General features: G+C 40.2%; 1 protein-coding gene across 1 annotated transcript in view; it reads left to right on the top strand.

The window, feature by feature from the left end:
• Positions 1–20,811, top strand: part of kiaa1549lb (KIAA1549-like b) — a 74,735-nt gene that overhangs the window by 9,814 nt on the left and 44,110 nt on the right. The window contains exon 2 of the mRNA XM_030076232.1: positions 17,014–17,322. Coding sequence (XP_029932092.1) covers positions 17,014–17,322 — 309 coding nt within the window. The remainder of the gene's footprint in view (positions 1–17,013; positions 17,323–20,811) is intronic.

A 20,811-nucleotide genomic window follows, 5' to 3' on the forward strand; every position in this document is an offset into this window, starting at 1 on the left:
GGTGTTATTATGAGATATCAATGGCACCCATCAGGTTGTAGTGCCTATTTGGAAGAAGAGGGATTTCAAATACACAAAATCTGTAAGGACAGAGGGAAGCAATGGTGCTGGGATCTGATATGAGCAGACAGGTCATCTTTGGACCAACAAGTAGAAACATACACTAGAAAGCATTGGATCCTTGTCCCTTCACTCCTAAAAGAAAACCAAGCCACTCAAAGCTTGTATAACATGGGTTTGCACATAAAAATGGACAGTTTGTGTCAACCTAATAGTTTGATTGAGTGCCTTGTTTTTCTTTTGGGATCATTGCTTTTCCTTTTTTTTTTCTTAGGGGGCGGGGGTGGTATCGCTGCTTCATTTGAGACAGTAAAGGAAGGTGCGAGATAGGGGGACAACATGCAGCAAAAGGTTCAGGCCAGAGTTGAACCTGGGCCACTGTAGTTAGGACTCAGCCTTAGGATTTGTTATGTATTCTACGAGGTGAGCCACTGGGACACCTCCAAGCCACTGCTTGTAACTTTTAGGTTTTTTCTTAATTTCATTTTTACTAGCAAGAGTAAGATCAAACATTTTCTATCAGTTATATCGGTTGCTATCAGTTACTGCTAGTTACATATCCTCTATGATAATGATTTAATCGTAACATTATCCTGGTAATTCCTCAATTCCTCAAATCTGTCCTCCTCTATTCTTTTTTTTAGCTCCTCTTTGGAATTTGGTTTCCCTCTCCTGCCCAGAGTCTTTGTTTTCAGTTTCACTTTTAACACATCTTTCTGTTTCTCTTACAGTCAGGTCCTAAAGGAAAAAAGCTGCACTCTGCCAGCCTTTAACTCTTGTGAATTATTTGCCAAAGCTGTCATCACTTTTAGAAGTTTTAGCTCCATAAATAGTGCCGTCTGGAAAATCATCCTAAAAGATTCAGTATGTATGCCCCCTGCTGTTTCTTATTTGAAAACCATATTTTGCTCCATACAGTTGGGGAAGGAATGGTCTCGCTGGAACAATGCCCTGTTATTAAAGCTACATTTTTGTGTTTTAGACAGGAAGTTTATCATCCCTGCTTGCCTCCACCTCAGTTGGTCAAGTTCCCAGCCCAACACTTGTCACCCATCTTGATGAACTCTCTATCTTGTGATGGTGTCTAAACTGAAGCTGAGGTACCCATAAAACAGGCATCCATCCATAAAACAGGCAACGAATGCAGGAAATGCTTTTACACAGCCACATGAACTCTGAGTTGGCTCTACCTTGCAAAAGATGTTTCTCAGTGTTTAAAATGGAAATTGATTATTTATAGGCCATATTTTATACATTTCCTTCTTATGTTTTAGCCTCCAATACCAAAATGTAAACAGGTAGTACACACACACACACACACACACACACACACACACACACACACACAAAAATACAAAGTGGACTGATCTCAGTATCACCAATTTACTTTCCCATTTCAACAAACATGCTAGACCAAAATGTGGCATTGGCATTATCATTAGTTCACTTTGTTCTGAAGATATGTGTGTGTGTGCAACCTTTTTACCTTCAGGTTCTGAATGTTGGAACTATATAACTTAAATTTGTTGAATGCTTGAATTATATGACTTAATGACTATTTGACAAACAAATACTGGGCAAGCCCATCCCTCTTTCGATCCAGATATTTGGTTTTTTTTACTCATCATTAATTTGAAAGAAAAGCAGTGTAGCTGATAAACAAGCATGCCTCAAAGAGTTTACTCACCCTCTAAATACCCACATATCCACCTAATTGTGCTTAAGCCTATTAGGATGATAGGGTCACAGGATATAAACCTTCTCTTAGCAGCATGTACACCTACTCAAATTCAGTCACAATTTGTGTATATATCTCAGTTAAATGAGTGCACATGCAGACTTATGCATCGGTATTTTAATTACATTTTTTTTTGGAGCAGAGAAAAACAATGCACAGCAGGAAAATGAGGATAACAAGAACATAAAAATGAAAACTGATGAAGAACTTAAGGAAAACAACAACCACAGCCAAACAAGAGAAGACAAAGTTGGCACACAAGGCAGCAGTAGATAAGAAATGAGAAATGAATAAGAAATGATATCTAGCCACACATTACCAAGCAGAAAAAAATACAACAAAACACAACTGTATGGAGGGAAAGAAAACAAAAGAAAACAAAAGCAATAAATAAATGAACAAATTAATTTACATGTATGAAAGAATACAGACAGGTTTTCCTATCAGAGGTCTCCAGTATTTAAATTACATGGATCTCTTGCCTGGTCGTTTTAAGCATGTTTCTACACAACAAAATTAAACCCCTTTTTTGAAATTAGGTTTATGCCCAGAGAGAATAATAATTACAACAGACAAATAAGGGCTCTTATTAAGCGAATATTCTCTAAACCTGTATTTGTATACCCCTGCTGCGACACCAGAGACGTCAGCCTTCTTGTGTGTTTGCTGAGCCGCAGATTTCATGTTATTTTAATGCTTTGTTTGCAAACTTTAATTCATTATCTGCAAATGGGCCTGCAAACGCTGGCTTGAATTCCTTCTTAAGAAAAAAAAAGAAAAACAAATTCTGTGCCCCAACTATTATGTAGGCAATGTATTGGTGTGATTTTTGCTGAATATCATAGCACTTATCACACAAATGCTTTAAAAAAATAATGCTATGAAGAAATTTAGTACATAGTCTGTGATATGATTGTGAAAGTATCATGGTTTTTTAACTGCTTGTTTTTGCTTGAGAAGAAATGAAAGGTGCTTGGTTTCAGTTTTAATGGGGTTATTAAGTCTGTTTGCAAAATTGACTTGATTGATCCACATAAAACTTAAAAGACACAACATAATTTGACAATATGGAGTTGTTGGCAACATCACCAGCAACAAACCAAATCATAACAGCACCTCATCTCCTAAACGTGGGCGGGTGAAAATACGTTATTAATCTTTTTATTACACTTTTCACAACATGAAATATATATAGGATGCATGATATTTTAAGTGATAGTACTTCTTTTTTTGTTTTGTTATAAATAAGTATATTGCCACCTACAATAAATCTAAGGGTAGATGGAGATATTTGATGAATGAAACCTAAACGGCATAGCTAACAGAATTCTTTTGAAGGCCTTTTTTACTCACACTGTATGGTTTGCCAGTATTCATTTCCCTTTTGCTTGGTTGAATAAAGTAGACACAGTCGCTGTTCGCTGTTCAAATACATTTTAAAAGCTGATCAGAAAATGATGGCATAATATGACTAGGTATTGACCTAGTCTCCATAACATAAGAAAAAGAAAACACAGTAATTAATCATTCAGGTGACCTAAACCTCAGCTACACCTAACTCAAAGCCTGTAACAAACTAATCACACGTAGACACCGGATAAGGACGTTAGTGTGTACATACCGGAGCACAGAAAACACAATCTGACATGGTTGTGCTCATTGCTTCTCACTGACAAAATAAACATTAATGAGCGGTAGGACTGAAGTGGCTTTCCCATTTTGATGAACTGCCATGTGAAAAAAAAACAGGGCTGTTGTTCTGATCACGTTCTGTTCTTGTTCCTCCCAGCATTACACATCTATTACTGAGCAGCTGGGTCGACAAAACTGTTACCAGCTGCAGATAATGAAACCATCAAGTGGTGCGGTCACTGCTGCTGGACCGTACCAAGCCAAATCTGTCCATTTGTATTGGTTTGAGGACCATGGACAGCGCTAGACGTTCACACTGTGATAATATAACGTGAAATTGAGCAATGGGAACAGGAGTAAACTCTGTAGGTGTTGCTGTCCATGGTGCTGAACTCTGTAGATCTCCAAGTAATTGTCCGTATTTAAGATACTAACAGCTGCCAAGTCTATAGACTACAGCCAAAGGAGCATTTTTTTGGCCTGCTCTGTTGGAACAAATTTCATTAAGTGAACTACTGTTTGTTTTTGTGTGTGTGTGTGTGTTTTTTTTTTTTTTATTTTTTTTTATTTTAGGAAATAAAATCTGTTGTCGACCTTGCTGGTGGTGTTGTGGATTGAAGCTATAGAACACATTTTCAGTATTTTGGTCAGGCACAATGGGCAAAGTTGTTACCCTGTAGGCAACATTGTGTGGGTATGTGTTGTGGTGTAGTGCAGTTTTTGTTGTTTGGATGTTTTGGATTTTGTTGTGTGTGTGTATTGTATATTGTGTACTGAGCCTGCGTGACTTGGTGGTTTAACACTGCAGCACTACACTGGCCAGAAGGGTAGTCAGTGCACCTAGATATGCCCCATATACTGATAGGATGTCCCAAATTTGAGAGATTGAAGAGATGATGAAACAAACTGTGTCTGGGCCTATATACTGTTTAATGAGTCAACACTGCGTTTAAGATTTATACATAACCACAAAACAGCCAGACAGTGAACAGCCAGGGCTTATGGTGATTGGGTTCCCTGGTGGCATGGGCCCCAGGGCCTCTGCCCCATGTGCCTGGTAGTAATGGGCAATGATCCTGCACTGCAACTGCCTCCTTCAGGACGCATATACTGACTACTGTGAAATTACCTTCACAACACAAAGCCCATAAAATGCTTAGACGTGTGTTGAAAGCAAAGTAAGAAAACAAACAAACAAACAAACAAACAAACAAAAAACAAAACAAAACAAAAACAAACCGGTAGGCACATGGCTGGCTGGTGTAACACCTTGAGTTGATTACAATGGAAACATGTTCGTGTCACGGATGTTTTCCAGTGCTCCACTCCACTGATGTGTCCACTGATGTGATATCTAAACCAGGAGCTTTGCCTTCTTCCAAAGAGCATGTGGCATCAAAATAATTAATGTGTAATCTGTAATTGCATCAGTATTTTGCTCCTCATCAAGGATGTGATGGTATGATCTTATATAGCCAGTATCACAACAGCACAGCAAATAACCCTGTTGTAAAGCAGATAGAAAGCACATAGGCAACTTTATTAATCCTCAAAGGGGAAATTAATTCGCCACCAAGTAGCCAATATCCAAAAACAGTAATCACACACCGTAAAAAACAACACATAGTAAAAAAGCAATCAAAGCCCTGACATGATTAGTAGCAGGAAAAGGCAGTGCACCTGATTGGCGCAAATAAGCCTCAGTCATTTATACACAGCAACAATAAACCAAATAAAGAAACAATTCGGTCAAGTTTACTTTACATTTCCTAGAAGCCACGTCAAATGTTTGTTATAGAATTTGACTGCAGCTGAACAGTGAGGCATCACCGGTAATTTCTATGATCATTAATAAAAATACCGCGGAAAGTATGGCCTTCATAGGTACCCCTGCTGTGTTGTGGTGAGAGGGAGCCGAGACATTCTGGCCGTACAAGCCCATCCATCAGGTTGCCTGCCTCAGTAGGTAGTAGTCTGTGTTCGCTGTGACTGTGATAGAGTCAAGGCTGAATGAATGATAGGCATGAACATTGTCAGTGTGGCGGTGCAGGTGTGTATTGCGTGACCCAGGATAAAAGTACTGGAGGAGACTCTGGCTTGTGCAAATAACACAGGCTAAGGATTTTTTCTCTGCTTCTAATAGCCCCAGTATGTGTGTGTTTGTGTGAGCATATTTTGTTTGTTAGTTTACTTAACACATGCTTCAGTATTTGGCCATGGTATACTGTATAACACACATTACGGGAACATTGAAAAACATTTAGCATAGTTTGACACAGTGATAGTGTGCCAGTTTGTAGTTGTTTCCCAGGCTGAAGGTAAGCCAAAATCAATACAGAATCATTTTCCCATTTACAATGTAATGCATATTCTCCCTGCTTTTCTCTCACACAAACACACATTATGCAGAATTAATTTTGCGCTGTTGCTTGTCATCATGAATTTTGTTTTCAGTTTTATGAACCCTTTGTGTTTCTTAATCTCCCCAAAACATCTATATATTTTATTATTCTTCTCTGTGTAGGCTATTTTCTTTCTGATGTGCTTAAATAATGTGAATAAAACTCTAAACTCTTTTTTGGTGATTCAGTTGCTGTCATATGAGAATCAGCTGTAAAAAAGTACTGCTCAGAAAATATGTCAACACATTATAGTGTCCTACCATTAGAAATGTGTCATTTTAGGTAATCCATATGCTTACTATTTACAGTTTCACCTCAGTTTCACCAATATCCGATATTTTAGACCAGTGGCACCATAAGCGGGGCCTGTCATGCACCTCCAGAGGTTCTTGGGGAGAAATCAGGTGCTCCCAGAAAAATAACTTGTGAGACGTAAATTTGAGGTCACTGATACAAAAGGTTTTGCAACCTTTGCTTTAAGTAAAAATATAAACTCTGTTGTGGCTAAGCTATATTTTAGTCTTTCTTTCTTTCTTCCTGATTTCAGCCATGTGCTGTACTGCATCCAGTCCACTGAACTCTAATTTGCATGTGCGACTTTTGTCAGCATGTAAAACTTGAGCAAATACATTCTTCAGAGTGATCCTGGATTATACAGCATTGTTTCTGACCATATATTATTGTATACAGTTTCTCATTCTGGTGTTTGACTTGGGTGTGGATTACAGAGAGAATCCCGAGGCTTACCAGGCTTATCCCACCTCAGTTGTTATCCCCCATTGTCTCTGTGCCTCCATGCTCCTCATGTCTCAGCTGAGCCACAGCCAGTGGTCAAGGTCAGAGTCAGTGGATCTGATTAGTTCTATATGTGCCAGTTCACATGAGGCCTTGCTAATGATTGACATCCATCATGTTATTAGGTTTTTGCTGTTATGCGGGGAAGGCAGTTTCCTTACATAAGCACATGGATTGCAACAAATTGAAATCCATTCATGTCAGATTCTGGTACTGTTGTGTTATGCCATTGTGTCTGGGTTTTGCAGAGATGCATTGCGCTGCATTACGAGTGTGGAACATGTTGGATTTGGCCTACTTTCACATTACAAATGCAAAAGTCAAGTAAATGAACTAAAACAGATGTTGTCAGACTGGCAGTAAAAAGCAGTAATTAACCTAAATAAATATTTAGTATGAATTAGTTTTTGGAATGTTGGAGCATCTTGCCTTGAATAAATCATCAGCAATGCAATTTTGAGACATTAGGAAAATTACCATAAACAAATGGACAGTTGCAGAGGGGATTGACTGCATCCAGTGGACTCAACTTTGCAGTTTACATGCTGTTCAACAGGGTCAAATATTCAGGAAAACCTCTCAAACTCATACAGCACAGAACAGCAAGAGGATCACTGTGCATAAAAAGCATAAAGCATAAAAGCAAATAATGTTAATCAATTTTTATTATTATTATTATTATATATTATTATCAAATCAAGTTAAGTTTAAGTAATGCATGATTCACAGTGTTTAAATGCATGAATTAATGCAGCATATATCACTAATTCCTGCTGCTCACCACTAACAAATGTTCATGTCACTCTGACTTCATGTGATTGGTTCACACTTATTAGATCGTTAGTAGGGGTGTAAAACCAAACTGTAAAAATGCAACCATTCAATACACAATACACCTCACAAAACACAGTGTTACTAACACATCTGCTGAGTGAGAGTCATTCAACCACACACTTACCTGATGAATTAATGAATATACTGAAAGTGTTTTTATATTTCTTTTAAATAGTCTAAGTAGACTTTTGCCTTTAAAAAAACATTTTATGTTGTTCTCTGAATGAAAAAAAAACAAAAAACATATTTTTGCAAATAAGACAAAATGGAAGAAAATGGTAGTGTTTTTTTTCTCTCCCTAATGTACTAAACAAACTGAACTGAAACCAAAGTCGTGACCCAAAAGCCACAATACAAACCAAACAGTGGGTTTACTGAACTGTTACACCTCTAATCATCAGATGGGGAACGCTGATTCATACATTAACTGATATGCGAGCAAAATCTTATAGCAGGTATCGATTGACCCAATTAGAGGAGAATGAGTAGTGAATGTTTGTTAAGTAACCCTTTATAAATGGGTATCATGATGTGACTTTACGTGGGGGGACACCACTCAGGCAGGTAGTGGTGACCTCGTGTGTGAAGATGAATACTTCACATGCCTTTTACACTCCGTTGACAGTTTATTGTGTTTGTCGAAGACACTTCTGTTGAGCTTGAATGTCTGATTATTCTCCTTTTATTTCTCAGTTGGTACCTGCTGGATGATTTTGGTTTTAGTGCATCTTTCTCTATATAGCGCTACACTCCACTGCTTTCAGCAACAACACAAATATAATAAAAAAACAACAACAAACAAACAAACAAACAAACAAACAACAACTCATGTTCTACCCACTATGTTGTAAATGTGTCAGAAATATCACTGGGTCTTTTCTCATAGAAATATAAAGCCATTTTTTTCAAAGAGGTTGAGCAAATGCATGGTCCTGAAATAAACGTTTATGTAAGAGGAATTGATTATTTGTTAACAGTGGGCACCAGGAATACATGATGCATCCGGCATTAATTCATGCATTTAAACATCATGAGTCATGCATTAGTTAAGCATTACTTAAGCATATGATTTGCACCCTTATTGAAAAGTGTTACTATTATCAGCTCGTAAGCTTCTTTTTGCGTTTCAAGTAAACACATGAAAAATGACACAACGGAGTGGAGAAATAGCAACTATTTTGAGAAACACAAACAATACCAGTGCACTAATACAGAGGCTACCAATCATGTAACTAATCGACCACAAAGACTTTGGGTTATGGTAGTTATACAAAGGTGTTGGAATTAATTTGACACTGATTTATTGATGTTTTGAAAAATGCTACATGGAGCACTTCTCAGTATTGCGTATTCTGGCACACGTGCTGTTGGGACAGCAAGACCTCACATTAGTGCAGGACAGACAGCGGATACATTCAGCATTCCATCACTTGGCAGGATAAGCATTAATTTTTTTTCCTGAAGTGTCTCTAAGGGCCCAATTACACAGCCATATAATCTCTCTAGCAGTGATACTCGAGCGCTCTGGTGCAGTCTGCAGTTCCAGCTCAGTTTGCCATAGGTAGCTGACCCAGCCTTTATGTCACCTGCCCATGGGCCTGTGACGGCCAGCTGAACAGCAGACTGCAGGCCTCGGTTTCCGCTAAGGGCCACGTGTCGTCACACTGCAGAGCCAAGCAGCGTGTGGACCGTTTCCTTTTGCTCTAGCAACCAACACTGAAGAGTTCTCTTTCATTTTCCCTGTTTAAAAACAGGTAAACAAAGACTGATTTTAAAAAAAAAAATCTATTTCACTGCTGGCATGTTTGTAGTATTATGTAAGGTTTATGTAACATGGTGGACAGATCACACTTATCTCAAGAGGTTTATAATGAACACACATGCAAAGAGGCAGATAAACAGACAGACATATCTTTGCACTCTCACACAAACAGTAACCATGTTCAAAATTAAACACAGTAACAAATTACACAGCCATGTAATCTCTCCAGCCGTGACCCTCAAGTGCTCTGGTGTAGTAAGTAAAGCTCGCCTCCTCTCCTCGTGAGGGAGATGAGGAGGAGAGGTGAGGATAGAGGAGACGAAGAGGGGACTGTGCCAGACTGTGTTTTGTGTGCCGCTTTATTACATTGCCTTCTTGCCAAAGTGCCGAGGTAAAATTCCACTCTGGTGCATTAGATTGCCAACTTTTTCCAAACGACAGAAACATTCGGGGCTGGCATTAAAACATCCATGGCCCAGGCCGAACGACGCCACAGGACTGTAGAGACACGATCCGGCTGATTTGACTGACTGAGCTGATACCAGTTAATAAAATAATATCTTTAAAAAATCTCTGCAAGGCATTCATTAGTCTCAGGATTGTGAAGTTCTGTGAGTCTCTTTGGAAAATGCTTAGTTGTAGTTTAGTTTCGGTGTTAGCTTTAGTGTTTTTTTTTTTTTTTTTTTTTCGTAGAGGCGAGGTTCAAAAAAGTCATGAAAAAATACTGTGTACTAAAAAATATATTCACTAAGGACAGATGAACATCCAAATACATTAAAGGAGACAAAATAATGATAATTTTAGTTGATTGTAGTTTCAGTTAGTTATCCTCCTATTTTTTTTTAAAAATAGGTATCTATCCTAGTTTTTGTTAATGATAATAACCTTATACATAACAAAAGGCCGAGACCTTCATGTTGTCCAGTAGGCCAGTATCTGAACTCCTCTCCTCCAGAGCCCAGTACACACTCCCATCCACCCTCAGTGGCTGCTGTCCTGCCTTGACCCTTACCTGCCATCTTCCACCTGCAGACTGCCAAATCAAATGGCCACCATATCCCCGGGCTCATCCCAACCCTGGCATGCCATTAAACTCCTACGCTTCTCCCCTGCCTGCTCAGATATGTCTCAGGAGATGACCATGTGCTCCAGTTTGGTTCAGTCCCTTCTCTCTCCCTCTGTCCCTCTCTTTCACATGGACACACAGACACATTTTACATTACAGGTAGAGGCAGAGACAGAATGTTTTCTGAAGTGTTTATTTACAAAAGGACTTAGGAAAGATTTTTTTTTTCTATTACCCTAGATTGTCTCATTAGTTCTAATTAATAGGCTACAATCACTCTGGTGTTGCTCTCATCTGGAAGGTTTCATTATTCAGAAGCTAGCACAGCATCGGATACACATCATATATCTAATTCATATTTCTAAACCTATTGAACTTAAAATATTTTCAAAGGGCTAACCTACCTCTCTTAATAGCAGTATGCAAACAAATTTATTTATCATTTTATTTGAAGGTGTAGTAATTTAGACTTTTATATATCCATTTTCCCTCAGCCAGTCCTCATTACCTGCAAAGCACATACAAACATACAGTTATAATTATATTTTTGATTGATGGAAGAGAAGACCATTAAAAAATTTTATTCCAATATTTCAGAAAATATGTTTGTGTATGTTGTATGTTGAAGTTGTTTAAGAAACAGCAAATGTACTGAGAAGTTTTAGTCTGGTTTTGAAGCTCCACATCATACAATATTAGCATATCTTAAGGCTTCTTTACTGCACATTACATGCTGCCCTCTTGGCCATAAAATATTTAAGGACAATGTTTCTTTTCATTGATGTACTGCTACCCAGCTGTATTCTCTGTTAAAGCCATATGGTCCAAACACCCTTGACAGTTGCCTCTTTAATATCAAGTGCCTGATGTCTCAGAACCTGTACTCAATAACAAATGCAAAATTATTTTATTCAGTCCTCTTGGCTCTTGCGGTTTGAGGCAAAACAAACCAGGTAGTCTGTTTTTAAAGACTACTGGACAGATACCAGGGGATGGCCTTGGCAGTGATCTGACTTTTCAGGATAAAGTGGAGAAGGCACAGTCAGGGCAAAATCCGGGCATCTGTTAGTGATGTGTGGAGTGACCTGCGGATAAACTGACAATTTGAGTGGTTATAGATCAGCAAAAAAATAAATAAATAAAAAAAAAGTGAATAATTGCAGGGGAGTTGTGGACTGAAGAGATTAAAATAGCAACACTGTGAAGTACCATACAGAAGAATATCCTTTGCTAAATTACCTAATTTTCTCCTCTACCTAATCCATCCCAGCATTATGCAATGTTATGCATGCGGGTTCATGCAGGCGTGGGTTTGGGTTTTATTAAAAATACCACCATATCAGGCAGTTGCGGTCATGTGAGCTGCTAATACAGACTGATTTCATTGAACTGACCCACACATCACTTGCATCTGTGGTAACTATTTGAAGTGGTGTTCACAAAACTGACATAACACTGTCATATCATGTCATGACAGCTGTCATAAACATGAATGAGTATTTATAGCTGTTATAAATTGTCATTTGGTCAGTTATGCCATTTTCCCTGCAAAGCTGGCATTGCCTGGGATGTCTCTGTCATAACAACATGACATTAGTCAAGGGTATGAAAATTGTTCTAAGTGACCCCCTATGTCACTTTCAATGAAAAGCTGATGTTTGGCATGTCATGGTTATGAAAAGATAAGATTAGCCAAGGCACTACAATATATCATAAACATGACACAGCAGGCACACTGAGGGGTGGAGGGGTGGAACTAATACAGTTTGAGCAAGTGTTCTTCTGTTGGCCTCATACTTAATTCAGAGTATTGAGGACCACATTTACTTGGCATTGTTGGAGATCCTTGATTCGCAATTAGAGCAGCCCAGATTATTATGTCATGGATTCAAATGTAGCAGATTTTCCAGCTAAATATTCACTCTGCAAGCTCTACTCTAGCATAGTATAACACAAAAAGCATTCAAGTTTATGCCAAATTTCTACCTTACCTAGCAAGAAACAATGTTTGAGGTGGCAGGAGTCAAAATCAGTCTTTCTCAACATTTGTTTTGTTGTGGTTTCAGAATGATGAAGACAATTGGAAATTAGGGCAATATATTGCTCTTCTTAATCCATGCTCAGTTAGATACCAAATAGGATGTAGGCTCTAGGTTTTTCCTAGGCAGTTTTCCTGTTTTTTTTTCCAAATGATGCACAGATTTTTTGGCATTCTTTTATCTCAAAAGGCTTGAAAAATACTGCATATAGCTGTTTTCAATGAGAAAAAAAAATCTCCCCAAGGGAGCATGTACCAGGACCTCCTTAGGTTTGGGCAAAGCCGTGAATGTTTACAGCGTCTGGCTTTGCCCCTGCTCAGACACTGGTTATAGAGTCTTCACCTGATTATTAACAGGAACTCTGCAGTGCTCTCCCTGCTACATGACACACATTTGCATTTTGGAAATAGAAGGAGAAAAAATATCCATAGACTTGATTATAGCTCCCATCACTTTATTTGACTAACTATGCAACATTCCAACCCAGCAGGGTCTTCCTGATGGAGACCCTGCTGGGTATTTTCATTAGTCAGAAAAGCAACATTATTATGTTAACTGAGCATGTAACCGACCATCACATTACTGCTCGACTATGGTAACAAGCTGTCATTAGTTCCAGCACACAAGAGGATCACACTAGCCAAACAACAAGGACAGGGACAGTGGAGAAAAATGATAGCAAGCAGTGATGGGAGTAGACAGAGTGCAACAGCATGACTATAACATCTTGGGCTGCATCCGGTGACAAATCAGAGTCTTGACATGTCAGCCTGAAGGACATGAAGAGCCGTACCTACAGTCGATAGGCTGACTTGGATCTGGGGAGAAAGATGGCAAGGGGGAGGGGTGAAGGAGGCTGGGCACTGAAAAATAGGAACTGAGAGAGCTCTTAGGTCTCTGGCACCTTCACAGATCTCAGTTGTCACTATTTTATTTGATCAGTGAAAAAAGGAAAGCCTATTGCAGTCTGTGCAGGGCCTTCACATTCTTAACATGATCAATGGAAATGTTAAGAACAAACACAATCCTTGATGTGATGGTGGGTGTCTATTCACAGTCCACAGATACAAACATAAAGCATAACAAATGTGTGTATGCATGAATGACTGACTTACTGAATGAATGAGTGAGTGAGTGAATGATCATTCTCTCTGTTTAGAGTAACAGCTCTCCTGCCATGTGCAACTCCACCGTGTTAATACTCAACTGGGCTTGGTTCCAGTCCACACCGCAGCTGTTGCATGTCTCATCCTGCTGTGGTGTTTGCACCCGCAGAAAAAAAAAAAAAAAAAAACTGAATCACAGTGCTGGTTGTGTGACTTCCTCCCTCCCCTCCATGGTTGTCACCTCAGCAGTGCCTGGCACCACCACCAGCACCATCCAACAGCCTGTGCTCAGACATGCTGCTTCCACAATCAGCCAAAACATAGAGGGTACACAAAATACATATGTTCAGATGTAGTTGGCCAAACTTTTCAAACAAATTATTTGCTCCTGGACATCCTTCCCCCTCACTACAGTGTAGAATCTCTTATTTATCATTTCCGCCACATAGTGGAACAAAAACAGCTTCAAGCAGTCGGATGTGCTGCCTCCATAAACAGCCAAAACATAGCAGGCACATGCAATACATGTGTTCAGATGAAGTTCACCAAGCATTTTGAATCAGCCTCTGTTCCTGGGGCTCATCACTGAATTATACTTCTTGTTTACCATTTTCTGCACATAAAGAAACAAAAACAGCTCAAAGCAAAAGGAGAAGCAGTGTATAATATGAGAGGAGCAGTGGGAGCCCCAGCAGTGTCATGTCTGTGTCCTGGTGGCTCAAAGATAGCGCTGACTGCAGAGGAAAAAATTAAACTGTGGAAATGAGGTCTGCGATTTGTGTGTGCTGGTTGCAGAGGCTCTCCGAAAGAAGTAAGGATCATACAGCTCTCTCGTGGCTAAAACTGAATGCTGACACCATGTGTTTTATTTATCGGAAGTGCATTGAGTATCTAATGACTGGTCATCTCATTATATTTGAATAAATTGTTGGTTTATCTTTTAATTGCTAAGTTTGCACCCTCTACTGTCACAACAAGCTAGTAGTTACTAACAGTAGTAATGACATCTGTTGTGAGATTAAGTGCGTTCAAGATTGCAGCTTGATCTGTGAGAAACTGCACTTTACTTGTATTCCTTGTTCCCCCAGAATTACTTCAGCCCCAAAGTTTCCCCCATTCTTTTGCCTCTCCTTTCCCAACCACTCATGCGATTCTTTAATTACTTTTCCACACCTCTCAGCCCACTTTCTTTAACAACTGTCTCTCTGTTTCTTTCTTTCTCCTAACACTTTTTTCTCTCTAGCCCATGGTTGAAATTCACCCATATGTTCAGTACTCTTAGAGCAGGTGGCAAACCACAGGTGGACCCCACACCTCAGCTTTGGACTGGCCTCCATCCCATGCACCCCAACTTCTGTTGCAGTCAGGGACACCACGCACGTGTGTGTGTGTATGTGTGTGTGTGTGTGTGTGTGTGTGTGTTTGGGGGGGGGGACGCAGGAAGTTCACTTTCATGTCTATGACCTCTTTGTTTGACCTCACAGTGGCCTTGAAGTGGGACACAAATCTTGAGTTATCTATGTGGCTTATATGAGATAGAAATAAAATTTCCCTCAATCCCAGTTATTGTTTTCAACCCTGCTGAGCATGGATTAAGAAGAGCAGTATATTGCCCTAATTTCCCTAATCACATTTTGTCACATTAGTGATTTCTTCAAGAATGGAAATTAAATGGGATTTTGAATACAGTGTGAATGGACTGTGTTTGAGAAATGAATGCTGGCAGTTAATGAAATTCAGTGATTTAGTCTTCCAGAGCCCAATCATACGAAACCGTTGTGCCAGTTCCCTTGGATATTGGTGACATTTCAGAGTGCATTCAGAGTAAGTGACCTGGACTATGAGCATTTCACTAAATGTATGGATCATGTTATACGTTGTTATTTTACACTCAGCAAACATCTGAAGAAAAAAAATGTTCAGGTTGCTTTTCAATGCTACTATTACCTTTTCAGGCTGTGTATTGGTAATACATGGGTTACGGTACACTTTACATCACAAAACACTGCAGTACTTCTCAGCATTTACTGAAAATTTATAAGTAGAGCTTTAAATACAAGCTATTGCATAACACTTGTGTAGACGATTAAAATGTGCAGCTCTGTGAAATGTACTGTTATATGATAAATCAAGTGACAAATTGACTCAGAACAATTTAATGCAAAATTCTCATTCCAATTCATTAAAAAAAATAAGCACAATGCACTTAGTTCAGTATGCTGCCACAGTATGCACTGAACATTTCTCAACATACAGAGCATGTTGAATGAGCATGAGCAAATATCTGAGAACCTAATATCCTTCTGCAATTCAGGCACATTTGTCATCGACTAGGTATTTCCCAAACACAGTACCTTCCAGTTAGCGTCCCTCCAGCTTCCACTTATCTGTGAGCGTTAGCTGAATGCACCTCAGCATGGGAAACATACAGAGGCAGTGGGAGATGTGACAGGGTTGCAAATCTTTATAAATGAATAAAAGAACCCCCTAGATGGATGTGTTGAGGATGTGTGGGGAACGTGCTGAGAATGAAGGGAGACGAAAGGAATGGATGAGTGCCAGCTCCACGCCGGCCATCTCAGTACATTAATCACCAGCAGACTCTTTATGATATGTATTGTAAGCCTCTCTCTCTCTCTCTCTCTCTCTCTCTCTCTCTCTCTCTCCCTCTCGCTCGCTCTCTCGCTCTCTCTCTGTCTCTCGTTTAGTGTGGTATAATTTCTACAGAGGCACAAAACACTGTAACACTGGTCTTTTGTACATTTTTAGAAGTAGTGTTATCTTAGCTATACTTGAGCACACAGCTGCCATCTCTTGAATAATTCTATTTGTTCCACTTTGAAGATTGGTTCTCTTTTTCTCTCCTTTGGGAATTTAAATGTCTGCCCTTGGCATACTGTCTGAGACTGTTAGCAAAATGTATTTACACCCCAAACCTGTGTCAAATAGTCTTCGCAAGCACTGTTTGTGGTTTGTTTTCACATATCTTGGTGCCTAATGGGTGAGGTTTGCCACATAGGTAACACATACACGTACAAGATTGCTGAAGATAATTAAGACGATTACAGGTGAATGTTTGAAAGTTAATTTAGTGTGGATTAAGTTGAGAACATACATGACTCTGTGAATAGGACTCAACAGATACCTCATCCATACGATACAGGTGGTATTATTAGTGGTGTAACAGACCTGGGTCAATGTAATGGCTCCATCTGTCATGTTTAAGTAAGATAATTCTGTGCTGACACAGAGGTTGAATGAATATGCACACTGCTCAGGCATTTACATTCTTTACACTGTCAGCTGCTACTAGGACAGAGAATCAACATTTCTATTCATGTGATGAAATGCTTTTTTACATCGCCAGTAGCTCATGGACTGCAGAGATTCTTGTGTTTTGTTCTTTTCCTAATTTCTTTAGGCAACATGAAGAAGCATTTCAGCAGATTCATCTGGAAGGAAATAAAAGTCGCAAACTTCTTTGCCAACAGTTTTGAAACTTTAAGTTAAGTAGAGTACTGTATTTGTCGCTGAAATTACCAATACTAACCCATCCTTTCCCTTTCTGTTCTGTTACAGACAGAATCACCTATGATGCCTCCGGCTCCTCATCTTTACCAAGCGAGCCCACAGTCACAGCTGTTCCTGCTCATTCATTGGCCAACCTGCCCGTGGCTGAGGAGGTGCCTTTCTCAGTCATCCATTCAAATGTCGAGGCTGTGTCTGAGGGGGAAAGGTTAAGAGGGCAGCCTGCATTCTCCTCCATTCTAACCTTTTTGGCAGGAACTGTCAAATATCCGCTGAGCCTTGCTCAAAGCAGAGCCTCTCCAGCTATCACCAGGGACAAGAACCACACCAGCCAATGGCCTTCAGACAATTTTAGCCAGGGCTCAGGGATGTCTTCCTCATCCTTGTCTTTGGGAGTCAATAGGAACCTATCCACCAGCTCAGGTCTGACTTCCAGCATGCCTCACCAACACATCACAACACTTCAGGCTGTTACCATGGCATCAACTGTGTCTGGGCCATCACAGGTGTCCTTAATAGATAGGAATAAGAATGTCTCATCATCATCACCATCATTATCACCATCAACGTTATCATCTTCTTCATCATCATCTTCTTCATCATCATTGCCAACACCATTCACTTCTTCATTGTTATCATCATTACTGTCTCGTTTTTCAACATCACTGTCATCTTCCACTGGATGGATTACAACAGCTGCTTCATCTCAACGCCAGTGGACTCTAACCAACTCTGTCCCTAACACACAAATGGAATTAGCACCTGCAGGGTCTACACATCAGAGAGACAGCCTTGTATCTTCGCAGTCCACCATTCATTCAGTTCGTGATTTGCCAACAACTGTTAACAGATTGCTGAATTCAACAGCGTCTCCATCAGCCATTCCACCTCGTGAAACAGTGACTAATGAAACCAGCAATAAAGACGCCACACACTTCTACACATCACTGGATAAATCACCTGGGGTGACTGGAACACTTATAGGGACTATAATCACAAACGTAATGAAGACACCAGCAAAGAGCACATACTCAGCATTTTCCACATCAAACCATGGACAAAATCATTTTGCATTTTCATACAGAGTCACTCAGAGAGGCACAAACACTATCTCGATCAAAAACAGGGAAACAAGCACTTCATTCCCCTCTAATCATGATCAAGAGATGCTAGCTGATCAAAGGCAGCAGGGAGCTTCACAAAATCCTGCATTAGCACTGCAGTCTATCCATCCTGAAGGCTATTCAGTTTCCAGTCATGTCACAAAGGGCAGGAGGATTGGGACAGCACATATGGTAGAGAAAGACAAGACAATGGTAGGCAGTCAAACGTTTGCTTTCAGGGGCTTCAGAACTGCAACCAGGTTGTCAGTACCCTCACATATAGTAAATCCAACTATATCACCAGCAATGACACCCAGAACCTCAGCATCATATTTTACAGTTTCCTCCAGGACCCCACCAGATAAAATGTCTCCCTCTGAAACTGCAATCACTGAGATAAGACCTATCCACCTTGGCATGATGTCCTCAGAGCATGCATCTAATCCCGGTGATTTACTGACAGCAGCAGGTCAAGGCAGCCCTCGAGTTCCTGTCTTCAATATAAATAACAGACAGGAAGGGATTGCATCAGAGCTCAGATCTATGTCTTCTCAAACTTACCAGGATAGCTCACTTTCACCTACACAGGCACTGCCTGAACCCAACACTGGTCCCACCACGGGTGCAGCCATTGGGACACTGGCATCCTCCTCTGTGTCAGAATCACTTCATTTGCCAAGTAATCCAGCAATAAATGGAAAGGACTTTGTAACACAAATGGGTTTTCCGAAGGGTTTAACTCAGGAACACAGAACATGGATGACAGTGAAAATTGTCCCTATATCTGACAGAAAAATGTTCTCTCTTTCTAGTACACCAGCTTTACCAGGGGAATTAGCAAAAACATCTAAAACCATTCACAAAAGTCGTCCAGACTACACTGTGACTAAACACTTGCTACCATTATTTCTAAGCCGGGGCCCCAACTACAACATCACTGTTGATTCCTCAGGGCTGTCTGCTGATAGTGACATTAATCTCCTAGACCAACCCAAAACTTTGTTATCACGAGTGACCACTTCACCTGCGCCATTTCAAGCAAGATCTTTGTTTACTTCCCTCAGCAGGTTTTATACAAGGCCTCATCCTTTTCTGCAACCTGATTTAACTGAACAGACTACCACGTCTTCAACTGAAATATCTGCTCGTATCATAAAAGAAGCGAAGACAGACCATAATTCTCATTTACACTTAAGTAGCCAGGTCCAGTATAATGCAGATAAAGATCCAACATCACTAGCTTCCTATGCTCACATGACACATCCTAAAAGGCCAAGTGAGAGCTTCCACAGACATACTGCAAACAGCTCAGTTTCTGCTGTAGCTGCTGGATATGAGGGGTCAACTATGATAAAAGACACCGTGTTTTATAAGAAGGGCATTTCTTCACTGCAGTTCACAGCACAGTTGCCCTCTTTCAACAGCACAAAAGACTTTTTGATATTGAAAAGAGGCTCTGAGGAGTCTGTCAAAGGATTTCCCACTGGTATCCCTTCATCCAGAGTCACATTTGATGCTGCATTAGAGTCTCTTAAACGTCTTCCTCGTAAAGATGATGTTACTCTCATGGGCCATTATGAGTGGTCCTCTCCTTCCTCCTGGTCAGAAAATGTCCTAACACTGAGAACAAACCATTCGTCTCACTCTCAGGGACCTTTTACCAGGATTAGTACCAATAAATCCATTTTTTATTTGGACAGACCAACAACTATTCCCTCTGCATCATCACCTGCAGCAGCTAGTATTTCCAACAATGGACAAAACAACACTGGAACAGATAGTACTGTTTTCAGATTTGGCACAAAACTAATTGCACCACAGACAAAGTGGAAAACTAACGAGCCTGTATTTTTTGAAAGGAGTTCCTTTGAGTCAGAAAATACATCTACTGCTTTTGACAGCGTTAATTCTCATTTAACAGCAGATGGACCAACATCTGAAAATTTAAAACTGGGAGACCAGCCACATTCGAACGTGCATATGCTGAATTCAACCGCTCCAACAATATCCACCAGTGAGCCATATTCAGTTCAGCCCAATGGGACAGAGCGGTTTTCTGGAGAACATACATTTTTTACTTATCTTAAAGACAAACCACGGTCCAAAGAACAGAGCCTGAGTCAGTCTCCAGCTAATCTCAAATCTCCTGGGGCTATTGGTGCACCACAAGCAGCCACCGTGAACACCACTGCTCCATCAGTTCAGGGAACAGTAGGGTTAAATGTCTTTTTGCCCCTCTCTCACACAACTAATGACTCCGTGACATCTTCACAGGCTGTCTCCCGTGCATTGGTGTATAGCACCAAGAATAACCCCCCTGAGACAGTCGCTGATGTTGACTCTCTTGAATCTGCATCTGATACGGAAATATCACCACCAAACAAGGCTGCACCTCATTTTTCCGACACTGTCAATATCAGTAAGACAACTGACTCGGTGCTGAAAGTTATAACCTCATTAACAGTCTTGGTGCCATCATCAACTTTTTCCCTCCCATCATCATCATCATCATCATCATCATCATCATCATCATCACCACCACAAACCTCACCACTGTCCCTCAGTGGTACCACAGATCCACAACTGTCCTCCCTTTATATGAATAACACTGCTCCAAAGTCTGCTCCACCTTCATTATCATTGTCATCATCATCATCTTCATCATCATTGTCAACTCTAATTAACTCAGCTGGAGGGACATCATCCTCCAGCCCATCCTTGTACCCTAGTATTGTATCATCATCTG

This window comes from Myripristis murdjan, chromosome 3 (assembly GCF_902150065.1).
Source record: "Myripristis murdjan chromosome 3, fMyrMur1.1, whole genome shotgun sequence".
NCBI lineage: Eukaryota > Metazoa > Chordata > Actinopteri > Holocentriformes > Holocentridae > Myripristis > Myripristis murdjan.